This window comes from Ylistrum balloti, unplaced genomic scaffold (assembly GCF_031769215.1).
Source record: "Ylistrum balloti isolate Yb309-2 unplaced genomic scaffold, AGI_CSIRO_Ybal_v1 Utg369686, whole genome shotgun sequence".
Classification (NCBI taxonomy): domain Eukaryota; kingdom Metazoa; phylum Mollusca; class Bivalvia; order Pectinida; family Pectinidae; genus Ylistrum; species Ylistrum balloti.
Genome location: NW_026781924.1, coordinates 677,895 through 701,960, shown reverse-complemented (window position 1 = coordinate 701,960; position 24,066 = coordinate 677,895). Strand labels below are relative to the sequence as shown.

The 24,066-nt window shown below is 35.7% G+C and overlaps 1 protein-coding gene across 1 annotated transcript in view; it reads right to left on the bottom strand.

The window, feature by feature from the left end:
* Nucleotides 1–24,066, bottom strand: part of LOC132564996 (dystrophin-like) — a gene marked incomplete at its 3' end in the record, with an annotated part of 240,840 nt that overhangs the window by 47,685 nt on the left and 169,089 nt on the right. Inside the window, exon 49 of the mRNA XM_060229602.1 lies at nucleotides 22,942–23,131. Within this exon, the coding sequence (XP_060085585.1) occupies nucleotides 22,942–23,131 (190 nt within the window). The remainder of the gene's footprint in view (nucleotides 1–22,941; nucleotides 23,132–24,066) is intronic.

Sequence of the window (24,066 nt, the reverse complement as noted above, 5' to 3'; positions counted from 1 at the left end):
CTTTATAAGAATGACTTAATCATTGAGTGACCTAATTGGAATATCAAAAAGATCAAGTATTTGGATGCGAATGACATTTAATAATCTCAAGATGAATCAGTCTCTCAAAATGACATTTATGTGATAATTAATTCTAACAGCTTCTATTAATGAAGCCTTTACAAAGCTGACCTAAATGCATCACCTACAATTTTTAATTTCCTAATCAATCGCTGACATATGGCCTCCCCTTCCGGCCAATCACTGCCCTGTTTACATAGTATCGTCATGGTGATGAGTGGGTGGATGAAATGAAACATTCACCAAACCTATCCCTATAGTCTAGAAATCATTAAACAACACTATAAATTGCTTGTTTAGAAACATTCAAAAGAAGAAAAAAAAGATGACATGTATCATTTGTTTTTATGTCTCTGCCGCTGACAAGTTAGAGTTTGAATTGTCCGGTCTATATTTAGAACTGCAGCTTTCCATTCCCTTTGAAAACCATATCTGTCTTTTCCTACCAATTCTGCTAGCTTCACATGAACATGCAATAATCTAAAATTAGCTAAGAATCAATTAAAAACTTTATACAACCAATTTTAGTTTTCTTACTTACTTCTCTCTCTCATTTCTCTTTCTTTTATTTTTTACATTCAGATACAAATTTAAGAACAAAACTAAATTCTAGTTGATTACAAAATCTGCTTTCCTGAGACTTTCTACCATGCAATCTCACAATCCACATGATGTGGGATTGATTCGAGTTTCCTAGTATTTTTATACCCTGTAGTTATACAGGTAATTCCTGAAGTACTTAAAGAAGAGTGATTAATGTTGTAATTACCTGTGTTTCGATGATGTAATTACACCTTGAGGCTACCTGACTAACTTCCTCTGGGTCAAGGTCATCACACTTGTCAAGGTCACCAAATGGCAGTAATGTATTCTAATTTGAAAAGCATTTTGAATAGCATTGTTTTAATATTTCTATAAAGCTCTAACCATTTAAATGCTAAAGAAGGACCCAGCTAGACCCAAGAACCTACATGACACGAAGCTTCCTTGAGATTGTCAATGTAGAGATCATGATAACAAAGGACAATATTCTCTCTCAAAAAACCACAGGTGATCATAATATATGACCAATTAAAATCTGTTGTATTTAAACATCAACAGTTTCACTGTTTGTCATTCTAGTATTTAAGAAACTAGAACATGTCTGTCAGACATGAATGTCTTCTCTCCCATACATACAAGTACCGTGGTTTAATGAATCTGTGCAACTTGTCAAATGTGACCTTTGACCTTTTAACCTTGACTGATGACCACCTTAAGATAATGCGTAGAATTTGATGTAATGATACTATGGGGTAAAGACGAACCAAACCTTTTTGAGTGTTTCTTAAAATATGGCATCAATTACGGTCATCATAATGATGTCATTTAGCAATATTCTATTTCTTTCTGCAATATGTATCTGGACATGTTTGATGTCATCACTTTTCCTCTTGGTTCCATTTTTGTATATCTTGTTCTCATTTAAGACTGTGACATTAATTACTTGGATTGAGCAAGATTTACAAGTTGGGTGAAGCGGGTGAAGCGGAAAATGCTTACTCTTCTGGAACACTTGGTCTTATTTACCTTGTACTGCTTCATTTTCCCTGTAAATCTTTCTTTAGTTCATGTTTTGCCATAAGTATAATTTTATAGGGGAATCTGAGTTTGGATTATGAGTATGAGCATATGTTGGTATTTTTGAGCCTCCCCCCCCCCCCCCCCCCCCCCCCCAACCAAACATTAAACACTCATGAGTCCTTGAACATTTTTCATACAGAAAGGAATACAGCTTGTCCTTCAAAATAAACAATAAAAATGACAAAAACCAGTCATATTATACTTAGAAAAATATAAAAAAAATTATCTGTATTATCTGTAAATAATAGTATTTTCAACATCATAGATAACAAAAATTCTTATCTTACAGACAGTAGGGAACTATTGTAGAGGAGACATTATCACAGTAAAAAAACATCAGGAATAGAACAAATTAAGATGGATTAGAACGCTTTTCTGAAAATGTTTTTTGTGCATGTCTGTCTGTATCTTGTATATGACTAGTGATGGACACAAACAAAAATGTCTGTGACTGTAGTTTAGTAGGTATGGCCTATTCTAAACCTCCCAGACTCCTTGTAGCACATGGATAATGGCGCTATAACATGGAAACCTAGTCAGTACTAATTTGATAGCTTTTTCCTAAAATCTCAAAAAAAAGATCTGAATCCATGGTACCTGCTGATAGACTACAAAATTTATTTCCCAGCTGGTTCAGAAAATCTGATATGCCATTAAGGAGAATGCTGACCCTAATTTCCTGTCAGCCATACTGTGTACTGTGACTGTCATCTATCGCGACTGACAACAGCAGGTCCATCAAAGTCGGTGGCTGTCCTTATTCAAGGTCAGTCACATCAATATCTATTAATTTCACTTAATCTTTATGATCATAAAATTTTCCAAAACAAAAGTACTGATCTAATATCGATATCATTTTTTTTTTTTTTTTTTTGAATAATTTCCTTTCCTGAGTTTTATCAGCCTCAAAAACATAAAATAATCATTTCAACAGAATTTTTATCAATTTTATTTTCATATAACAATAATCACTATAAAATGATATTGTGATTGTCTGGTGTTTATTTCAGCTGTGTTGTTAAGTGCTTGGATACATAGTTTTATACAGTAAGAAATTAAATTCACCCGTCCCATGCATCAATAAAATTACCACAGCATTAACAGAACATGTCAAAACACACCAGATTGCGATTATATTGCAGATTCTGCTCTGTTTTTTTCTACGCTTTTTTTTCCAATTCATTTGCTGTGATATGAGGCGTGGCATCCCTGTAGGATTCAGGGCAGCCACTGAAGTTGATGAAACTAGAATATAAAGCCATTTTGAAGAGGATACGGTGGTTATCGTTGGTCTAAGCAATATGTGTACTGAATCGAGCGATTACAACAGTCAAACTGTATAAACGATCATACAACACCGACCATGTGTACTGTTATACAAGAACTGTCATCAAAGACACGGCGCATGATTATATTGAAAAGTCATGTTTTACAATCATCCTGACCCACAATTTTTATCCATTACACAGACAAATCACCTAACTGATCGTTAACTGGGCAACCAAATAATCTTGTCACGACAGCTTCCCTAGTCACACAACGACAACCAAACTATCAAACAAGACCTGTCAGCCAACTAAAGGACAGGAAGTTGATGACTGTAGATCTATACCGTAAACTTGTGTTTGACCCCGATTTATAGGTCACCCAGATTTACCGATTTGTACCATGGGCCTATCAGATCAATAAACAATTGGTTTCCAGAGCCTGAATCAGCTTTCCTATCTATCATTGGTCAGAAACTGTTTGTAATGACTAAGGTCTTTGCAAGGACACACTTAAGGACAGAATTACACACTAAGAAGTGTACTGACAGATAAAGCCTTACTGGGAAGAATGTACGCTGGTGATTACCATTTCCATTCGTATTTTTAAATTTTTCTTTTTTTTTTTTCAAATCCAATTGGAATATTTTTTCAATCTTGTTCAATCTAGTCAGGCATCCGTCAATGCATCCAGCTTCACCAGCGTATCTAACATAATTCTCAAACTTGTTTATTTCACGAGAGTATTTTGTTCGGGCAAACTGACAGTATGTACTTCAGGAACAATTAGATCTTTCTTTGGTAATTACACTATATTAGTTACTAATTATTGGAGCAATAGACACTATTCCAAATACAGTACTTGACAAATAGGATTTTAAGCCCTCTCTACAGCATTATCAGAGTTCCAGGTTTCCGAGAAGATTTGATCACTCCGACACTAAAGTAACACAAGCTGACACTTACAAGAGTTTATAAAAGATTCAAACATTTCTATGAATATACAGGAATGCTGGAAGAAATTGTATAAAGCACTATACCAATACAGATAGCGAGTGTGCACTGATTGGACGATTGACAAAACCAAAGGAAGACAAACTGATTAGTCCTGTATCACTACTATAGTGTTCCATCTTTAGTTAAACACACTATTGATCGGGGGAAGTGTTGGCGAGGACAATTGGACAGCTAATTGTCAATTTACCACCACCCTCTTCCTCAATGGCCACCAGAGTCAACCCTCTTCCAATTTATGCTGTCCTGATCAGGTCTTTGCACACAAATCTAAAATAATTTTACCTAAAACTTGTCAGAGTTTAATTACTTAATTGCATTTTTTTAATACAAATCCATATCCCAAGTCAAAATTCAATCTGGATCTTCTCATCTTCATAAAACAAGGAAAATAGGAAAATAGTTGTCGGAAATTGAAGATACGCTTGTCACGTGAGAAGTTTGGAATTGTGAGCGATGCATAGTCATCATTTCAGGTTTCTGTGATATAGAAGCTTTTCAAGTGTAAGAAGGCTTTGTCACACACTTGGTGGCATCAAGTGCAGAGAAATGATGAATTTTGGGAGATTTAAAAACGCATTATCAGAAAGAAGACTTCACAGATCATAAGCATGGTATTTCCATTACCACTGTACAGGGTTCCTTATCATTGCGTGCCTTGACAATGATAGAGATAAAGTTTAATAAAACAAATTGGAGAGATGGAGATGGAAATCTGCAACATTATGTAATTTTAATTCTATGATATATCAATATATCAACTCATCACAAGAAATATTCTCTAGTTTTTAGGACCACAGATAATTAATCTTGAAAATGTTTCTGACAAATCGCTGAGTGGAAGATGGAAACAATGAAAATAAATAAACTTGATAAATAATGCAGAATGAGATTGTAAAAGGACACTGGGAGTACATAACTGTACAGACAGAGAATTGGCATATTGGCTGGAAATACTGAAACAATTTTGTAAAATCCTTAGGGACATACAAAAAAACTTGTGAAGTTGCAGTCTCAAGTTAATCAGTCAAGCAATGTTCCATCACTACAGGGCATCAACCCCAATTGTTACACAGGAATCAGCCCTATCTAGTATAGATATCAGCCCTCTCAACACAGGAGTCGGCCCTCTCAACACAGGAGTCGGCCCTCTCAACACAGGAGTCGGCCCTCTCAACACAGGAGTCCGCTCTCTTAACACAGGAATCAGCCCTATCTAGTATAGATATCAGCCCTCTCAACACAGGAGTCGGCCCTCTCAACACAGGAGTCCGCTCTCTTAACACAGGAATCAGCCCTATCTAAAAGATATCAGCCCTCTCAACACAGGAGTCGGCCCTCTCAACACAGGAGTCGGCTCTCTTAACACAGGAATCAGCCCACTCAAAACAGGAGTCAGCCCTTTTTATAGCCCTTTGAACACTGGAGCCAGCCCATTAATTAAAGGAATAAGTCCTCACAATCGAGAGTCAGTCCTCTCAACTAAAAGACTAAGCCCTCTCAACACTGGACTCAGTCCTCTCAACACTGGACTCAGTCCTCTCAATAATGAAATTAGCGTCTTAAAACAGAAATCCGTCTTCTAAATACAGAAATTAGCCCTCCCAACAGCTCTCTCAATACAGAAATCAGCCCCTTTATCAGCCATCTCAATACAGAAATCAGCCCCTTTATCAGCCATCTCAATACAGAAATTAGCCCTCCCAATACAGAAATCAGCCCCTTTATCAGCCATCTCAATACAGAAATTAGCCCTCCCAATACAGAAATCAGCCCCTTTATCAGCCATCTCAATACAGAAATTAGCCCTCCCAATACAGAAATCAGCCCCTTTATCAGCCATCTCAATACAGAAATCAGCCCCTTTATCAGCCATCTCAATACAGAAATTAGCCCTCCCAATACAGAAATCAGCCCCTTTATCAGCCATCTCCATACAGAGATTTGCCCTCCCAATACAGAAATCAGCCTTCTCAATACAGAGATTTGCCCTCTCCAACTTCTAAGGACTTTCCAGCCAAGAAAACCTGTTTAATGCAGTTAAATCTAGTAAAGAATGAACATCTTCTCCCTCTGTAGACATTTAAACTAAAATGCCTTCATATTGACCCCTCAGTCTGTAGGTATTCAAACTTACATCCACACATTCTATAGCCACTAAGATTTAAAAAATATTCAAGCTAACAAAAACACCTTCACTCTGATGATATGGGCTAATTTGATAGAAAAATATGCTATGTATACAGTGAAGACATTTAATCCTAAACTCACACTACAGGTTACCAAACCATAAGCTGTCAACACAATTAAGTAAGTTGATAGATTTATATAAAAGGTTTACAAATTTATCATATTTGAACAAGTCATCAAATTCCTTTTCCACTCCCTAACAATACATCATTTCATTAAACAAAAATATTTATTTACCAGTGAGTACAGAAATGATTAATTTGAACATACACGGAACAGGAATGTAAAGGATTGGGGGAAAAAAATGAAAAAAAAAAAGAAAAAAAGAATGACTACATAAATGAAAGATATATAACTAAACCAATTAACTAATAAATTTGCACTAATTGGTCTGGTTATCTCCCCTGTTGCTAGCCTTCTAAATGAAATCCATTCTTAAAGTAAACAACACTTCAACTAGCTCCTGTCATTGTTTTACTGTTACTGGCTGAAAATATGTTCTGTGTGACTCCTGTGTTTGATACTTCTAATGTAAAACCACCATTACACCAATAACATGACAAGGGCATATTTCATGTTGTCCAATTAAACATTGATTCTCCATCAGTCCTTATTCTATACTCTCCATCAATCTGTATGCTCTCATTGATATACAAGATGAATTCAAAATCATTACTTTTTCTATTTTCTTTTTTTTAAAACAGAATTTTCAATGTCACTAGAAAATTTACTCCAATAAATCAAAATCTATGATTTTTCTTTATTTCAGGAACTGATATTCCAATGGTTTGATAGATTGATTCCTGAACGTGAGAATTTCTACCTACAGGCAGTGTTATTCAGAGTAGACGGCAACAAAATGCCAAATTTTCTCAAATATCAAAAGATTGATCGCAAAAATAAGAATGGCAATTGTTGAAAGATAATGATCAACCGAAGCCAAAATACATGTAATCGTTTCAAGGAGATCGGAAACGGATTAACAAATCCAATGCGAGCTTTATAGAAAGGTGCTGGTACTTATAACTTATCTTATCGCAAAAAGAGGAAATATATTTCAGCCTGATAGTGCCAATACCATTAAAAATACAGCACAGTCAGGGGTCAAGGTCATATAAAGCTCGACCCTTTATCATATTACTTCTTTTTCTTCCAAATTCAAATTGTTCTTTTTGGTAACAATTTTTTTTATGCCTCAAAACAGCTCCCATTGAAACAATTGCCTGTAAAATTAAGCATTCTTTTGCTTTTTAAGATTGTTCATTGGGTCAAATGCAGTAACTGAAACTTTCAATTTTCCAACATAGGTATAATATTGTACATAAAGGATTTTTCATGAGTGCTGATGAAATAGAGAATTTATCAAAATTGTTAAAAAGTCATGAAGTTTCATTGGCACCTGCAGTACATGATTCTATTTATCATATAAATTATAATAAAAAAATTAGCAAAGAAACCTCTTGTAAATTTCCCTATAAGACAGACATGTAAGTTTTCGCTATGGAAACAATCGTGTGACGTCATCAAGACATGACTTAGATATGACGTCATTTACATGTTGTGCGTTATTATATGTGTCTTACATTACCTATGACTTGCTCATATGACAAGACACAACAGGCCAGTTATGTAATAAATCATGTTCTGACATCTTTAAATTATACATTGTAGTATTTTGTTTTATAATGTAATATTTATCAGCTGTTAGGCTTGAAATTAACATTACAACACTGTATACTCCTCGCACAAAAAAATTCTATTATGTCACATTCAACAAATTACATCATAATGATTAGTTCATGACATGAATTAAGGTTCTTTAATGAAAAATAAACATTTAATCAGCGAATTTGATAGTTAAATTATTGTGTTAATTTATCAAGTAAACAATAGTAATATTGATTTACCTTGAAGCACACATGTCGGTTGTGACGGTCGGCCCCCCTACCGTTACACCTGTTAGGAGAGTCCCTTCGTACCAGTCTTGGGGTAATCAGTGCACACATGTCCACATTTGTGAGCCCTGATGGCTCCATGGAAGTGTATGTATCTCCACCAAAACTACTGTCACCGAGGTAACAATTTTATATCACACGCCAAGCGTTACCTTGGTAACCATCTATTTCACACTCCATGGACAGTCCACCTTCTGTACATCTTGAATAGTGACACTGATAAAAACTGAAGCTATAGGACACATCTGTTCTGTGACAAACATGCTGATGTATAAACACATTTGTGTGCTGAGAGATTTCATTACGTGACGACCATCTGAGAGATCTGAAGGAAGACTATATAAGGGACTAGCAATACTGGAGAGTACACAAACTTGTCACTGACCCGGAGTGGCTGGTGTCAGAATCCATACCTGCCATTTCCCCCATAGTCAATTGTGCGTCTTTAGCACTCGCTCTACAACTCATGAGCTGAAGAGCTATTCAATAAAGCAGAGGACCAACATAAAAACCATGTCAATCTGGTACAGCTACTCGTGTCCTGCTGCAGGCCTTTATGCCAACAGACCTCTCTACAATTACCTCACAACCATTGAAATGTCCGCAGCTTTTCTTATTAATTCCCTGTGTACGTTTTCCCCTTAAATGAACACCAATTTTCATGTTAGCCTTACTCTTATTTCTACTCTGACCAGTGAAAACCGTTTAATTAACCTCACCATGGTAACATGTCCTGTTCTGTCCATTAAGTCTGTCCATTAGTCCTGATAAAGACATTCCATGACTTGGAACAGTCAGGAGCTTAACAGAATTCTTACTAACAATGGTGTAAATTACACCATTTTTTTTACCTTCCCAGCATCTAATGATTCTCAAACTTTGAAAGTCGATGATTGGACTGAAATCCGATTGACTACAGGTATGCTACAAATTAAAATCCCTGCAGGCGCAAAATCTCACTCGAAGATATCACTACACAGGAACAGAGCAATATAGTCACTAATTAATTAGAAATGTATTCTTATTTGTTGTTATCAAGACATATGGGTCTATAGTGACTGTAGCACCCGATAACAATTACTGGTGATTCGTATTGTCATTGCTCATAGATGTAACTACAGTGTGTATACTCTGTAAGCGACAGGCCGAGCCTCACAATGTTACGTTTTTCTTTTGAAATGTTTCCGATAAAATCTAAGCCAGAAGGCAGGATACTGTAACATTTATCAGAACAGAGAGATTTCCTGTCTTGGTGTACTGAGTTACCTGACTATCCAATTCTACAGGTAGAAAAATCCTCTTAACAGTCTAGAAGCGTCTCGGAGAAAACCAGAAATATCAGGCTGCTTCGGTAAAAACCTGCACTAGCATATCAAAATTACTATCTGAACTGGTTCATAATTAAAAATTATTCAGGAAACTCATATGCTAATAGCTTAACCATTTCTTTTCATGTCTGTGTCCTGGAAAAATAAAACATAGCAGACATAATATATAACGATGAATCTTAAATGAGTCAAATTGCATGGCTAGATTAACCTGTAAACTGTACTGTACCACACAAGATGATAACACAACTGTACTGTACCACAGAAGATGATAACACAACTGTACTGTACCACAGAAGATAACACAACTGTACTGTACCACAGAAGATGATAACACAACTGTACTGTACCACATAAGTTGATAACACAACTGTACAGTACCACATAAGATGATAACACAACTGAACTGTACCACAGAAGATAACACAACTGTACTGTACCCCAGAAGATAACACAACTGTACAGTACCACATAAGATGATAACACAACTGTACTGTACCACACAAGATGATAACACAACTGTACAGTACCACATAAGATGATAACACAATTGTACCACAGAAGATAACACAACTGTACTGTACCACAGAAGATAACACAACTGTACTGTACCACAGAAGATGATAACACAACTGTACTGTACCACACAAGATGATAACACAACTGTACTTTACCACAGAAGATAACACAACTGTACTGTACCACAGAAGATAACACAACTGTACTGTACCACAGAAGATAACACAACTGTACTGTACCATAGATAATGTACTATAGAAGATGAACATTTCTGTAAATGTACTTTCATTTTATCTTAAAGTATACAATTACAAAGGTATCACAGACGATTACAGTGCTTTTGCTGTAGAGAGGTAGAATATTAACTGGGACACGATAATGTACTTTATTTTAGGGACAATACTTTGATTACATGGGCAATAGTGATGTTTCACTTATTAGTATGTGATCTACTTTTATAAGTCTGTCACAAATGAACATGGCACAGCTATATACTGTGTATTTACTAGTGCTGATGTACTCTGGACATATGATCAATCACCATTACAATGCTCAATACCCTTCCTGCCATCTATCACTGCCCATCTATACCTCGAATTGTTTGTTTCCAATAACAACGGACAATCAGCCAATCGTTTCTTCAGTCTAACCTCGACACCTAACAGCCATTTCTGTAGATCGAAACTCCTGAGGACCTTACCTAGAGGCTAACCAGTCATTTCTGTAGGACAGAACTTGTGGGGACTTTATCGGGACCTTATCGGGACACCTAACAGCCATTTCTGTTGGTCATAACTTGTTGGAACCTTATCTTAATACCTAACAATCATTTCTGTTGGTCAGAAATTGTGAGGACCTTATCTAGACACCTAACAGCAATTTCTGTTGGTTCCAAATTGTAAGAACCATACCTAGACTTCTAACAATCATTTTTACAGGTCAGAAGCTGTGAGGACCTTATCTAGATACCTAACAGCCATTTCTGTAGGTCAGAGCTTGTAGGGACTTTACCTAGACACCTGAAAATCCTTTTCACAGGTCAGAACTTGTGGGGACCTTTCCTAGACGCCTAACAGCCATTTCTGTAGGTCAGAGCTTGTAGGGACCTTACCTAGACACCTGAAAATCCTTTTTACAGGTCAGAACTTGTGGAGACCTTTCCTAGACACCTAACAGCCATTTCTGTAGGTCAGAGCTTGTAGGGACCTTACCTAGACACCTGAAAATCCTTTTCACAGGTCAGAACTTGTGGGGAGTTTTCCTAGACCCCTTACAGCCATTTCTGTAGGTCAGAGCTTGTAGGGACCTTACCTAGACACCTAAAAATCCTTTTTACAGGTCAGAACTTGTAGGGACCTTTCCTAGACACCTAACAGCCATTTCTGTAGGTCAGAGCTTGTAGGGACCTTACCTAGACACCTGAAAATCCTTTTTACAGGTCAGAACTTGTAGGGACCTTTCCTAGACACCTAACAGCCATTTCTGTAGGTCAGAGCTTGTAGGGACCTTACCTCCTTTTTACAGGTCAGAACTTGTGGGGAGTTTTCCTAGACCCCTTACAGCCATTTCTGTAGGTCAGAGCTTGTAGGGACCTTACCTAGACACCTAAAAATCCTTTTTACAGGTCAGAACTTGTAGGGACCTTTCCTAGACACCTAACAGCCATTTCTGTAGGTCAGAGCTTGTAGGGACCTTACCTAGACACCTAAAAATCCTTTTTACAGGTCAGAACTTGTGGGGACCTTTCCTAGACGCCTAACAGCCATTTCTGTAGGTCAAAGATTGTGAGGACCATACTTTGTCAAAAAATGTGGTGCTATTTTGTTCAAGCTTACAGACAATTTCTGATGGGAATAAATCCCAAACTTGTGCCTGTTTACAGGTATATCATGTCTTAAACATCATAATGACATTGGGATGTTGTTTTACTAGATCATGAACTGGCCTGATTTTTCTTTCCTTGTTGGTACGTATGACCACAATGATTAGCCTTTTTTCAACACTTTGCATTCTGTCTCACTATGAATTTGCCTGTCTTACGTCTTTGTCTATCAGACCAGGAAGCTACAGATAAAAAGTTGACATGGTCCTCCTTGTCATCAGATCAATTATTTAGAAGCATGGAAGTCATCCCATTTGTTTCCATTATATGACTGTCTGTTGTAAACAATATCTCTGAAAGGACTCCACAGGTAGTGGATCTTTTACGTTGTTTCTTCTCTCTAAAAACTTAAAACTGAGTCTTATTATTGATTTTTAAGAACAAGTGATGTTCTCCCAGTTTTTTTGACATCAACATTTCAATCACCAAATGTAACACAGCACATGATTGGTGGATATTGAAATATCACAATCAACAAATGTAACACAGCACATGATTGGTGGATATTGAAATATCACAATCACCAAATGTAACACAGCACATGATTGGTGGATATTGAAATATCACAATCACCAAATGTAACACAGCACATGATTGGTGGATAATATATATATATATACTTATACATATTTTCTTTTTCTTTTATCACCTAAAGCATGACCTTTTTTGTAATCAGTTTTCAATCTTTGCAAATGTCACAAAACTTCACAGATAATTATTGAAGCTTAGGATGGTTTATATAAAAAACATGTATGCATGTTAAATATGATATGTGTTTTCATATAAATCATAGTTCTTGCCATAAGCTAACAGCATGTTATCTGACATACATCAAGATGATATAGAATTGCCATCACATCTACACTGATTTTATAATGAGTCTTTATTCTAGGTTCTACATGATATTCTTTCATTTAATTATGTCACTAGACAAAATCTTCTCAGTTATTAGGAAGCAATGTTTTCCCAACACAGCATCATCCACATCAACTGGCAACCATTAATTGTCAAGAACGATAACTCAATTTGCGGAGGACAATAAGCAGGAGTGAAATTAATTCTCTGTGAAGATTGATGGGCAATGATAAGGTAGACCGTTGTCAGGTCCTCTTTTCAAATATCTCAAATGTTTGAATGAAAAAAAAAAAGTTCTTTCTATTTCTAAACACCAGTACCTTAACATCTACAGGTAAACCAGCCAACTCCTGTCATATCTAAACAACATCTACAGGTAAACCAGTCAACACCTGTCATATCTAAACAACATCTACAGGTAAACCAGCCAACACCTGTCATATCTAAACAACATGTACAGGTAAACCAGTCAACACCTGTCATATCTAAACAACATGTACAGGTAAACCAGTCAACACCTGTCATATCTAAACAACATGTACAGGTAAACCAGTCAACTCCTGTCATATCTAAACAACATCTACAGGTAAACCAGTCAACACCTGTCATATCTAAACAACAACTGCATGCAAGTTGTTTTTAAACAAATTATATATTTTAACACTTAAGTACTTGCACACTACCAAACACCTCTCAAACTCTAAAACCAATTAAAGATAATTAACTATTAATTTATTATTTCTAACAACAGGTACAGACCGGAAATGTCTAAATATCAATTCTAGACATCATCTGACCTTTAAAACACAAAGTTCAACAGAAAACAAACATATTTAATTTGAAACACAAAAATAACTTAAAAGCCTGTGCTTGCTTTTGCACCAAAGTCAATAAAGTATTTTACCATTAGAGGTCAAACGTCTCACAGATTAAAGCTACAATGACAAATGAAAATAAACCCTTAACTTGAAATACATGACCTTTAACAGAACATAAGATTGTTTACAGCGGTTGTCTACATAAGTAATTGTTTATCTACTTGTATAAGGATGTACACCAGTCTTCCTGTGTACTCTTAAACAACTGCTAACATTTATTAATGTACACTCAATTAAGAACTGTGTGAAACACACATGCAAAAAGAAAGCAATCCTGCGTGCAGGTTAAGTAGGGTTGCAATTAAAATTCATGTCTTGTTCATGTTTTGACATAAAAATGTAAAAGACGTATTCCGTTCTGAGTTTGAATTCCTGCTACGACACTTGTCCTAAAAACGGTAACTTCCAATAAAGCATTGTCAACTTAACAACAAGAATTAAAATCACTATATATGAAACTTCTAAATGTCAAGGACAACATCAACATTTCAAAATCCTTTTTTTCTGCGGTATTGTATGAAATTATTACTAATATGACTGGTTGAGAAAGCTTCCCAGACCATTGCTACGACAAACAATTTTTATGTATATAATTGAATTTATTTAACCCAATTTTGTTCATTAAATTAACAAACTGTATGGCTAGCATATCAGCACATCATTTTTTTCTTTAATTTTATATTGTAATGAGTTGAGCATCATTCTAAATATATTCAGGACGATATCTAACATTTAATCCCCCTGCCCTGCTCCTCCCCACAACCTAATACTACGTAACATAACAGATCTATTTTGAATTTCTGTCATTCGATATTGTCAAATCATTAGTAAAAGACAACAATATGGTAAAATTCAATTTTCTAAACAATTCAATATGAATATAGACTAAATTCAGTTCTGGACAAACACAGGATGCTGTAACCGTGACAACTAATTACCTTGAAAAGTTTCACTTCTGTCCAGTATATCTCCTCGAGAAGGGCCAAGTCCATTCTACCAGTGGCCATCTGTTCGTCCACTGCTTTCGTCAATTACACATTTTAGTCTTATTTTGAGTTTCATGGCATGATTTGATTTTAAATCCCAATGTAGACTGACCATGGTCAGCGAAATCTGTGTACAGGCGAAGTGTGATGGCGGTATACCCCTATAGCATCCACATTCTTGTCACTTGCAGACGTTTTCATTTCCATGGTAATGAACGACTGTTTATTGGTGACAGTTTTTCCCTAGTCGTCAATCTCTGTTAGGAAAATTTACCCCACACATGGGTCCAGCTGTATCACAAAGATGGCTGTCACGAGTTGAACAGTCCAGCGTTTTAATAAATCTGTATATGGATTTATCTGATTATGGACAATTAACTAGACTGATCACCTACTCCCGTGACGGTTACCATTTTGGCTCAGTTACGTAACATGCGACAGGTCCGAGACCAAGTTCCTGACCAATGTTGATGACGGCATTCCCGTCAACGGCAGGAAATTACAAACTTTCACCTGAGACTCTGTTTGATTATTAGCTGATTTCTCAGCATTTGTTTTCTGACAAGGGACCAGGACCGACACAACCCATGTCAAGTCCTCTTGTATTTGAAGTCCATTCAATGAAACAATTTTCGTCGAGGCTTGACACAATCCACAAATATCTTAAAATTAATTCAACTCAATCCAAAGTTTCTGAAAGTCAATATCAAGCGAAGCATTTCCATGAAGTATATGGTCAAACGAAATCACAGAATACATCTCTCTCTTTGTGACTGTCGTATAAACAATGAATGGAATCTACCAAAATACTCTTTTCTTCCGTTACCCTAACAACAAAAATACATCACAAGTTTTTTCCCCGTTAACGATATCAAACTGTTTGATAAGACTTGTCGAAGAAGTCAACAAGGTCAGAATCCAGGTGTTGACATACTCAGGTCGTACATCAGAGATACCTGTGACGTCAAACAATTAACAGGTAAGTCCAGGTGTATCAACAGGTTTGTATTCCAACAGGTAGAAACTGATAAAAGAATCAATTTTCACAAACGAAAACAGACACTTCTGGTAAATGGTGAACTTCTTCAATACAAATGAACGACAAAATTGCAGTTTACGTGTGTTTAAGAAAATTTGGAGAAAGCTTGCTATATAAAGAGCTTTATTATGGAAGACACTGTTAACCTGCCATCTTAAACAGTTATAATCCAACCTTTTCTCTTATCAGCTCATAAACAACGTTGAACATTGAGCGTCAGTGACAGGCGTTCACAGATAATGATGGAACAAAGATGACAATTCCACCAGGAAAAAAAAATCTTACAGACAGACGTGTCGATAGAACATAATCTGTAATACAAATAATTCCCATCATCCATTTCCTGTCGATTTTTCCTGTCATTGCCGTGGGGATGTCAAACTTGACAGATCTCTTGGTCATTTGCTAGTCCGCCATCTAGTGTCACTAAAATGTCCCACTATGTTACCATGACAACAAGGTCCTGCATAAACCTTTCCTACCCGTGTAATATAAATATACCCATCCAATTCCTGAACAAGGCTGATATCAGACTATCAACAATGCCTTCACTTTGGGTCCGTAAGCTCCATCCACCTAAAAGAATCTACTCCAAACTAACGGTTTTATTTCAATTTTCCAAGATTTAGAAAATCCATTAAACAAATTTCTGGTCATTAAATCAGTCGAATTCATCATCTAGGTATGATTTACAAGTCCTAGCTCAAAGCTCCTAGAGTCAACACTAGACAGACAACCATTCATGGTGGTATCTTCTGTGTTATGTTGATGACAGGAGTTCAAAAACTTAAAATTCTGAATGATATCTGATCTGTTGACAACTCATTCAGACTATCTGAACTGCTGACAAGTAACTTAACATTTCGAATCTTTTAGAATTAGATCCGTCACATCATCGAATATTCAAACATGCCCATTCCAACAAAGTGCTTCATTCAGTGTTACAGGCCAACATCAAACAGCCAAGCAACACCTCTTGTAGTGTTCAGTATCCTTCAGATAATCCTATTGAAACCTGTTAGCAGGGAATGCACCGGAGTGCGACTCCAGTGTGCAGTCAAGTGGAACAAGGGCCCATCAGAGCTGACGTCTATGTCTGTGCTTATCTGGGGCTAATCGGAGGTGACCATCATCTGTTGATAAAGCAATTGGGAACACAACCACAGTAACATTGGATTCCAGGGCACAGCACTGTACCCCTCATCACCACAAGACTGTACCTATCTCAAAACAGCCAACTTGTTAATTATTCATCTGTGTTTTAAACAAATCTCGGTCAGAGCTATGTTTGGAAAACTTCAAAAACTTAAAAAAAACATTACAAGGACTGCATGATGATTCAGTATGTTACCAACCAACACTTTAAACTAAAGCCATTAATTAGCCAGAAATAAAACTACCAATTACTAAATGAAATGTTTATTTGCAGTATTGCATAAGATTAAAATATTTCACAGTAAGGTTTTTTTCCCTGTGACAAAAATTGGGCACAAACTGTTCTTTGTATAATGATTTGAAAGTAATTGATAAATCCATGCTGGAGAATCTTATATACCTCAAAAACATTTTGATTAGCTGTGTAAGAGTAACCCCACAGAGTCAACGAAGAATGTTACAATTTCAAATATCCTTGTGTTTTTAGCACCTGGTGGGTTAGAGTTTTGTTGTTGACACTTAGATTCCAATTCTGTACTCTGGTAAAGCAAACTGTCAGGGAAACGACACAGACAAACTGACAGTCTGTGAGAACAACTTCATAAGCGATCAAAATACCTATAAAGACTAGTAATTAGCCCTGTTACCTCCACGCAAACTTGATGCTGGTTTCCCAACTTGCTCCGAATCTCCTCAACAACTGAAGTCAACTTAAAATATCTCCAGACAATTGCAATCAACTCTTTCTGGAAATAAACTACCCATAATTCATACGGAAAAATCTAAAAATCTGTTCCTGGTAATTACCCGTTAAACCATTCAACAGACACGGTTATTGATAGTTGGAACTGAAACAGCCCTGAAACAATTGAGCAGCCATTTTTATTATCACTGTGAGAATTAAGTTAGATTAAGTGAACATGATCACCATGATAATCTGAGAAACAAGATATGTGACACGCTGGGAGGTACTGTGATAATACAATGTTAGGCTCCCTATTACACACACATATATAAAAAAATTTATAAAAATCATATAAAAATAACTGATATTTACATAAATCAAGAGATATTTCTTCACAACTAAATGAATAAAATCTTGTTTCATATTATTCTTTTTTTTTTATAAAATTCTAAATTACGGTTTTCCAAAAACTGATTTTTTCAAAGAAAACATGCGACCAATTTTATCAGATAAAAAAATTGGTGTAAATTTTCATTAGAAACATAAAAAATGTAATTTTAGGGACACGGATATAGGAAGTGGTTGTAACTTACACATTTGTAAAACATATTCTTTTTGAAAACATATAATTTAGAAATGACGGGCAATATTTTTACGTGACGTTGATGTATCGGAGACGACAAGAGCATGGCTTTGGGGGAGGATAGTCATGTAATGGATTATTGCCTTTTTGCCTTGGATCAATAACTGTTCACAATAAAGACTAGGTGCACAACATATAAACTACTGGTGATAAGGCAGACAACACCCCTCACAGAACAGCTTACTTTTGTTTGTTAAACTCACAATTCTATCCTGTTCATGTATTCTATGTGCCCACTTCCTTGTTGAAAGTCTAACACACCGACTTAAAAGTCTTTTTTTTTTTTTAAATCCTTATAATGTAAATAGATAATTATAATCCATTGTTCAATTTAGTAGAGGGCTTACAGAATCTGAACTGAAATTACATTCATAATTGAAAATATAAATAAACAAAAAAATAAAATCAAAGTAATTTTGGATTGCGTTCATTAATTGAAGTGATTATGGATTGTGCTTTGTTGGGAGCAGTTTCTAGCTTAACAAAGAAAACAAGAGGCCCATAGGGCCTGTATTGTGCACCTGGATCTTAAAGCCCAGCAATGTTATACATGCCCATAGGTTGGGAATTTGAAATATTTCCAAATTAAAGCTCAGTCACTTAACCTCTTTGATGGGGCAGGACCAATGGGTAAATTCTTATATCATCACTGTCTTTCTCTTTTGATTCCCAGTAAGACTTCATACAGTTATTGGGCTGGTATCTCAACTGTATTAAAAACATGACCCAGAAATAATGTCCCTTGAGGTGTGCCATATATATGGTATGGGGTGGAAATTTCAACTATTTCAAAGATATCAAAAAAGGGAGAGGGGCCACACCCATGGGCCAATTCTTACATCACAAATGTATTTATGTCTTAATGCCCAGCAATGCTATACATGTACATGGCTACGGGATGGGGATCTTAACTGTTTTCAAACACATTTCCAATATTGAGCCCCTCCCCTCTTTTCCTATGGAGCCGTGGTCCACCATTTACACAAAATTGATTTCCCTTTACCCAAAGATACTTCTGATCAGAATTGGACAAAATCCAATAATTCCCCCATTTTTAGCAGTGCCCCTCAGGCCCTAGAAGGCAAGGACACACCATTTTTACAAAATAGGCCCTAGAGGGCAAGGACACACCATTTATACAAAATTGATTTCCCTTTACCCAAAGATACTTCTGATCAGAATTGGACAAAATCCAATAATTCCCCCATTTTTAGCAGTGCCCTTCAGGCTCTAGAGGGCAAGGACACACCATTTATACAAAATATGTTCCATTCACCCTAAGGATACTTTTGACCAAATTTGGTCCAAATCCCTGTTATCGTTCATCATTAGTAGCCCATTAAGGGTAATAGAATAAGTTCCTTAACATCCTACTCCATCCACCTGTGGGGATTATTGGATTTTGCCCAAATTTGATCAGAAGCATCTTTGCTTCGAACAAGGTGAGCTAATAATCCAAGAGATTTTTGTTCAGGGTATGCAAGATGAACCAACAAAAACAATATCCAACCCCTGGGTAACATGTACTAAATTTCAATAAATATATTACTTTATTTTCATGGGCCCCAAATTTTGTGGTTTTTTTTTTTTTTTTTCTTTTGATTTGATATACAATCTTTCCTGACATGATTTTACTAAAATCATTAATACTGTTTATCAATCTGTATTTCTACGATAGCAATGAAATGAAATCTTCTACGGAAATTTGTTCTCTGTTTACAACACATTTATATCCATTTCATCGTTACATCTCCATAATTTTGTTTGTGTCTCTCATGCCTTTGGGTAAAACAGACTGATCACTGATGTAACTAAAGTATCAGACATTTGTTATCAACACTCATGCACTCCAGGGAAATTTGTAGTAACCTATCCCACTAGATTGAGTGCCCCGTTCCAAACTATAGGTGTGTGTGTAGAATCCATTTGGTCGGGAAAGTGTACTTGGAAATCAGGGTTAATTCTTTTTATTCTCTTTACAAACACTGTAGTTAAAGAAAGTAAAAAAAAAATTTAAAAAAAGAAGAAATTACGAAAAAGAATAAAAAACAAGCAAATCTTATCTACAATGTAGCATGAGAAAAGAAAAGAATTTAAATTCAGTTGAATTTTGAATCATAAACAATTCAAATGCTCTAGATTTTTGTCTATAAAAAAAATTTATCAATCATTTCATGGGCATCCTACTCTACGATTGTAATGAATGTAACCAATCATGATTGGTTACATTTATACGTTTATAACCCCGGAAGCTATTGTTTAATTTATCCCAAATTGATCAATGGTCTCGTACTACCTCAGGTCAGTATCATCGTCTATCTATTTACATCATCTTAATCAGTTCATGTACTCCAGTGTTGAGGCTGTCAGGAAGCTGTACACATGTCGGAAATATCTAAATCATAATATCTAATTTGTTTTAAAGTTAAAAGTACAAGTCACTTGAACCTACAGGGAATTCTATCTATTCATAGACAATCACTTCAAAAATTGCCAATGAAACAAGAATCGCATAAATTTTGTGTCTCCTCTTTCCCTGTCGTCACAAAAATAGTCTAATGTCCCAAAACCCAAAAATTCTTAGAACAAAATTAAAATGCTATAGTAACTATTTGAGCACAATCTATAAATGTTCTATGAGGACGTTAACACTAACGCTGATTAAAAATAACTTTCTAAATGTCCCATTTCTGTTTTCGCAGCACAGAAGTCACCACTTCTTACCTTATCTCTGATCCACTAATCAAATTTCATAGATTCCATTGAATATTGGATAAAGCATTTTATGTCTTCTATCTTTCATAAACACAAACCAGGAAGTGTCCATTAATTTTTTAATGGAATCTGCTGTCCCCTAAAAAAAATTGAATTCAACATTGCCAGCAAAAGCGAGATGTTATTTAATTAGAAATCAGATCTTTTGACGGTCTTAGGTGGTCATGTGTTGTGAAGCCTTCAATATTACAGAAGGAAGATTGATTAAAATAAATTGTATACTCCCACAATTACACAAGGACTAGATGGTGATAAGGCTTCCAGACAAATAGATAATATGAGATGCCTCAGATCTTTGTTGGGAAACCCTCACAATCACTGATGCAAGATCAAGGATACCAGTAAGTGAGCCGTTTATACAAGTTAGGACTTAAATTTACCATCCCCTGACACAATCACTGTTGGGGGCGATTTCAGTATCAAATGCATGATATTACACTCAAATCTTTAACCTTCATTTTTTTTTTTAAAGAGTTCCAAACAATGGAACCAATGAATGACAATTCTATAGAACTTGTCCTACAACATTAAATAAGGAACAAGTATTCATTATATAATTAACATAAATATACTGTCTTTCAGAAATTAACATTAGAACACTAGAATTTAACATATTGTTTATTTTATATATCCCTGGAGCCAATGGTCTATATAAGGTGTATAATGCTTGAAATCTTCATATTTTTGGAAAAAAAGGGCATCATTTTTACATAACTTAAAAATATATATACTGTGAAAAGTTGTATGCTACCTTAATTCTCAGTATTGATGTAAAGACATCTTCTAACATTGAGTCAGGATGAACATTGAGTCAGGATGAACACTGAGTCAGGATGGACACTGAGTCAGGATGGACATTGAGTCAGGATGAGCATTGACTCAGGGTGAGCATTGAGTCAGTATGAACATTGAGTCTGGATGAACATTGAGCAGGATGAACATTGAGTCAGAATGAACATTGAGTCAGGATGAACTCACTCCCAGATTTATGTAAGTCAATAGGTGATATCATTACACTGCTACAAAGCTAGGTATTTGTGAGGTTCTTGTATTTTTCACTTTTGCGTCAAAGTTTTGATAAAACATAAAAAATCTAAACCACAGGATCTGAACAACCTTTAGATATATAAATCACAACAGTATGAATACAGGTAAGTAGTAGCTTTTTCTCTCTCTTTTTTATACACATAAAAATCACTCATACAATAAAACTTGAGACGACATTGAAATAAGAAGTACATTTCAAAAATCAATTTTTTTTATTCTTTTGATTAATATCATCCTTTTGTCTGATCTTTTCCAGTCAACTAAAAATATTGCTGAATCGTCGCAATAATCATGATGCCAAACTCTCAAACTCATGATAGAAATCTCCTTAAAAACCCACAAAGCATTAACAACTCTTTTTCTATTTCAGTCTAGTCATGTTCAGCCTATAAACGCTAAAGGTCAGCATCATATTACTCCAGCCAGACTGCCATTACAAAGTATTGAAAATCTTACATTATCATGCTATCTTGTCAAAAGCCAGGAAATTCTCCTTCTTTTTCTTATCATGTGTCATGACCATTGGTTTTGGTTTCAAACACAAGAGAAATTGGTCTAATCAACACTGTTGATAATTGTTAGAACTACTCACTGACATTATTTCACATCTGTTTACAGACCAAAGTATTTCAAACAGTGTCAGGTTTCTTTTGAAAGAAAGAAGCTGAAAAAATGCCAATAAGCTTTGAGAACGACATTCAGACTTTGCTGTATTGTGAACCAAATCTAATCTGGAAGAAAAACTATTCAGGAACTTAAATTCAAAACTGCTCTAAACTTATATTTGTCACCATGTGAAATTAACACATCATATGACAATCATTTGCACGATATGACTGTCATGTGACATTTGCTCACAGCAAGTGACTGTCATGTGACACTATAACTTCCAGCATGTGATAGCCATGGGATCTAGTTTTTCTTTTTAATTACAGCACATGACAGTCACATGAATCACACTAATCTTGCAAGCCAAGTGGTACATCAGCTTGGAAAATGAAAAAAAACTGTGAAAAAATATCTTAACTTTAGAGTGACTCACCCTGAATTGTTCCAGGAATTCCCTACAGAGGTCCTCGTTTTGTCGCACTTCCTCCTTGCAGGTTTCGTGAGAGAGGCGTTGGTAGCTGTTCTCTATCCCTCCTAGCCAGTGGGTGAAGCTGTCCAGCGTAGTGTCCAGCTGTTGTATGGAGTTACGGTTGTTCTGTAGGGTCTTGATGTTGTACGCCAACCTAGCAATAAACATTGACCATAAACAATAGGTACTCATATATCTTGTCAATATTACTTTGCTTGTGCTAGCAATGAAGTTTCCAAAATCCTTATCAGAACCCAAAATGGAACTGGTTTCACTTTTTCAATCAAGATTGTGATATTTCAATCACGATATGATCAGCTATTCAGCAATTTTTACTATTTTGAGAAATACTGCACCAAGACCAAAGTTTAAAGTATTCATATCAAGGTCACATGTTATCAACCTGGTGTTTGGATGGTGAATCCTAACACATATTGACACTCTGACGTGAGATCAGGTTCTGATTAATGGCATGCAATGGTCATGCTTATATCTCTATATCAATTTTCAGTACAGGATCTCATTTTATTCAATTGTCTATATTTGAAATTCAACTTGACCCGTTATTCATCTTTACTACTCCGTGTAAGATATAAACGTAATGCTAATAGGTAAGACAAAGGACAAAAGCTATGATAAGTACAACGTCATTACCAGTGCTGGTACAGATTAAAGGTACAACGCCATTACCAGCACTGGTATGGATTAGGGATTATGATGATGAAGGAAGTAAAATAAATATATTACATCACCTCCATAGATCCCTTTATATTATATTCAATCCCCAATTACCAGAGAGTAGGGGCAGAACATTAACATCATCAGCTAGTGATCTATAGGATTATTACACAGAAGTGTGTGTGACTCACTGGTGAGATATAAAATAAAAATAAATTCCTTCTTTATCACGATAAATCACCTATTGCTTTAAAAAAACAAGCTTTTCTTTTTTGTGAAAATGTTCAACATTAAGACTATTTTTTATATAAGAAATCTGACTCAATTTCAATCAATTTGTCCTGTATTCCAAAGAAAAATGGATGCCATTGATTTCTGAAATAATTTTGATTCAAGATAGCAAACACATGC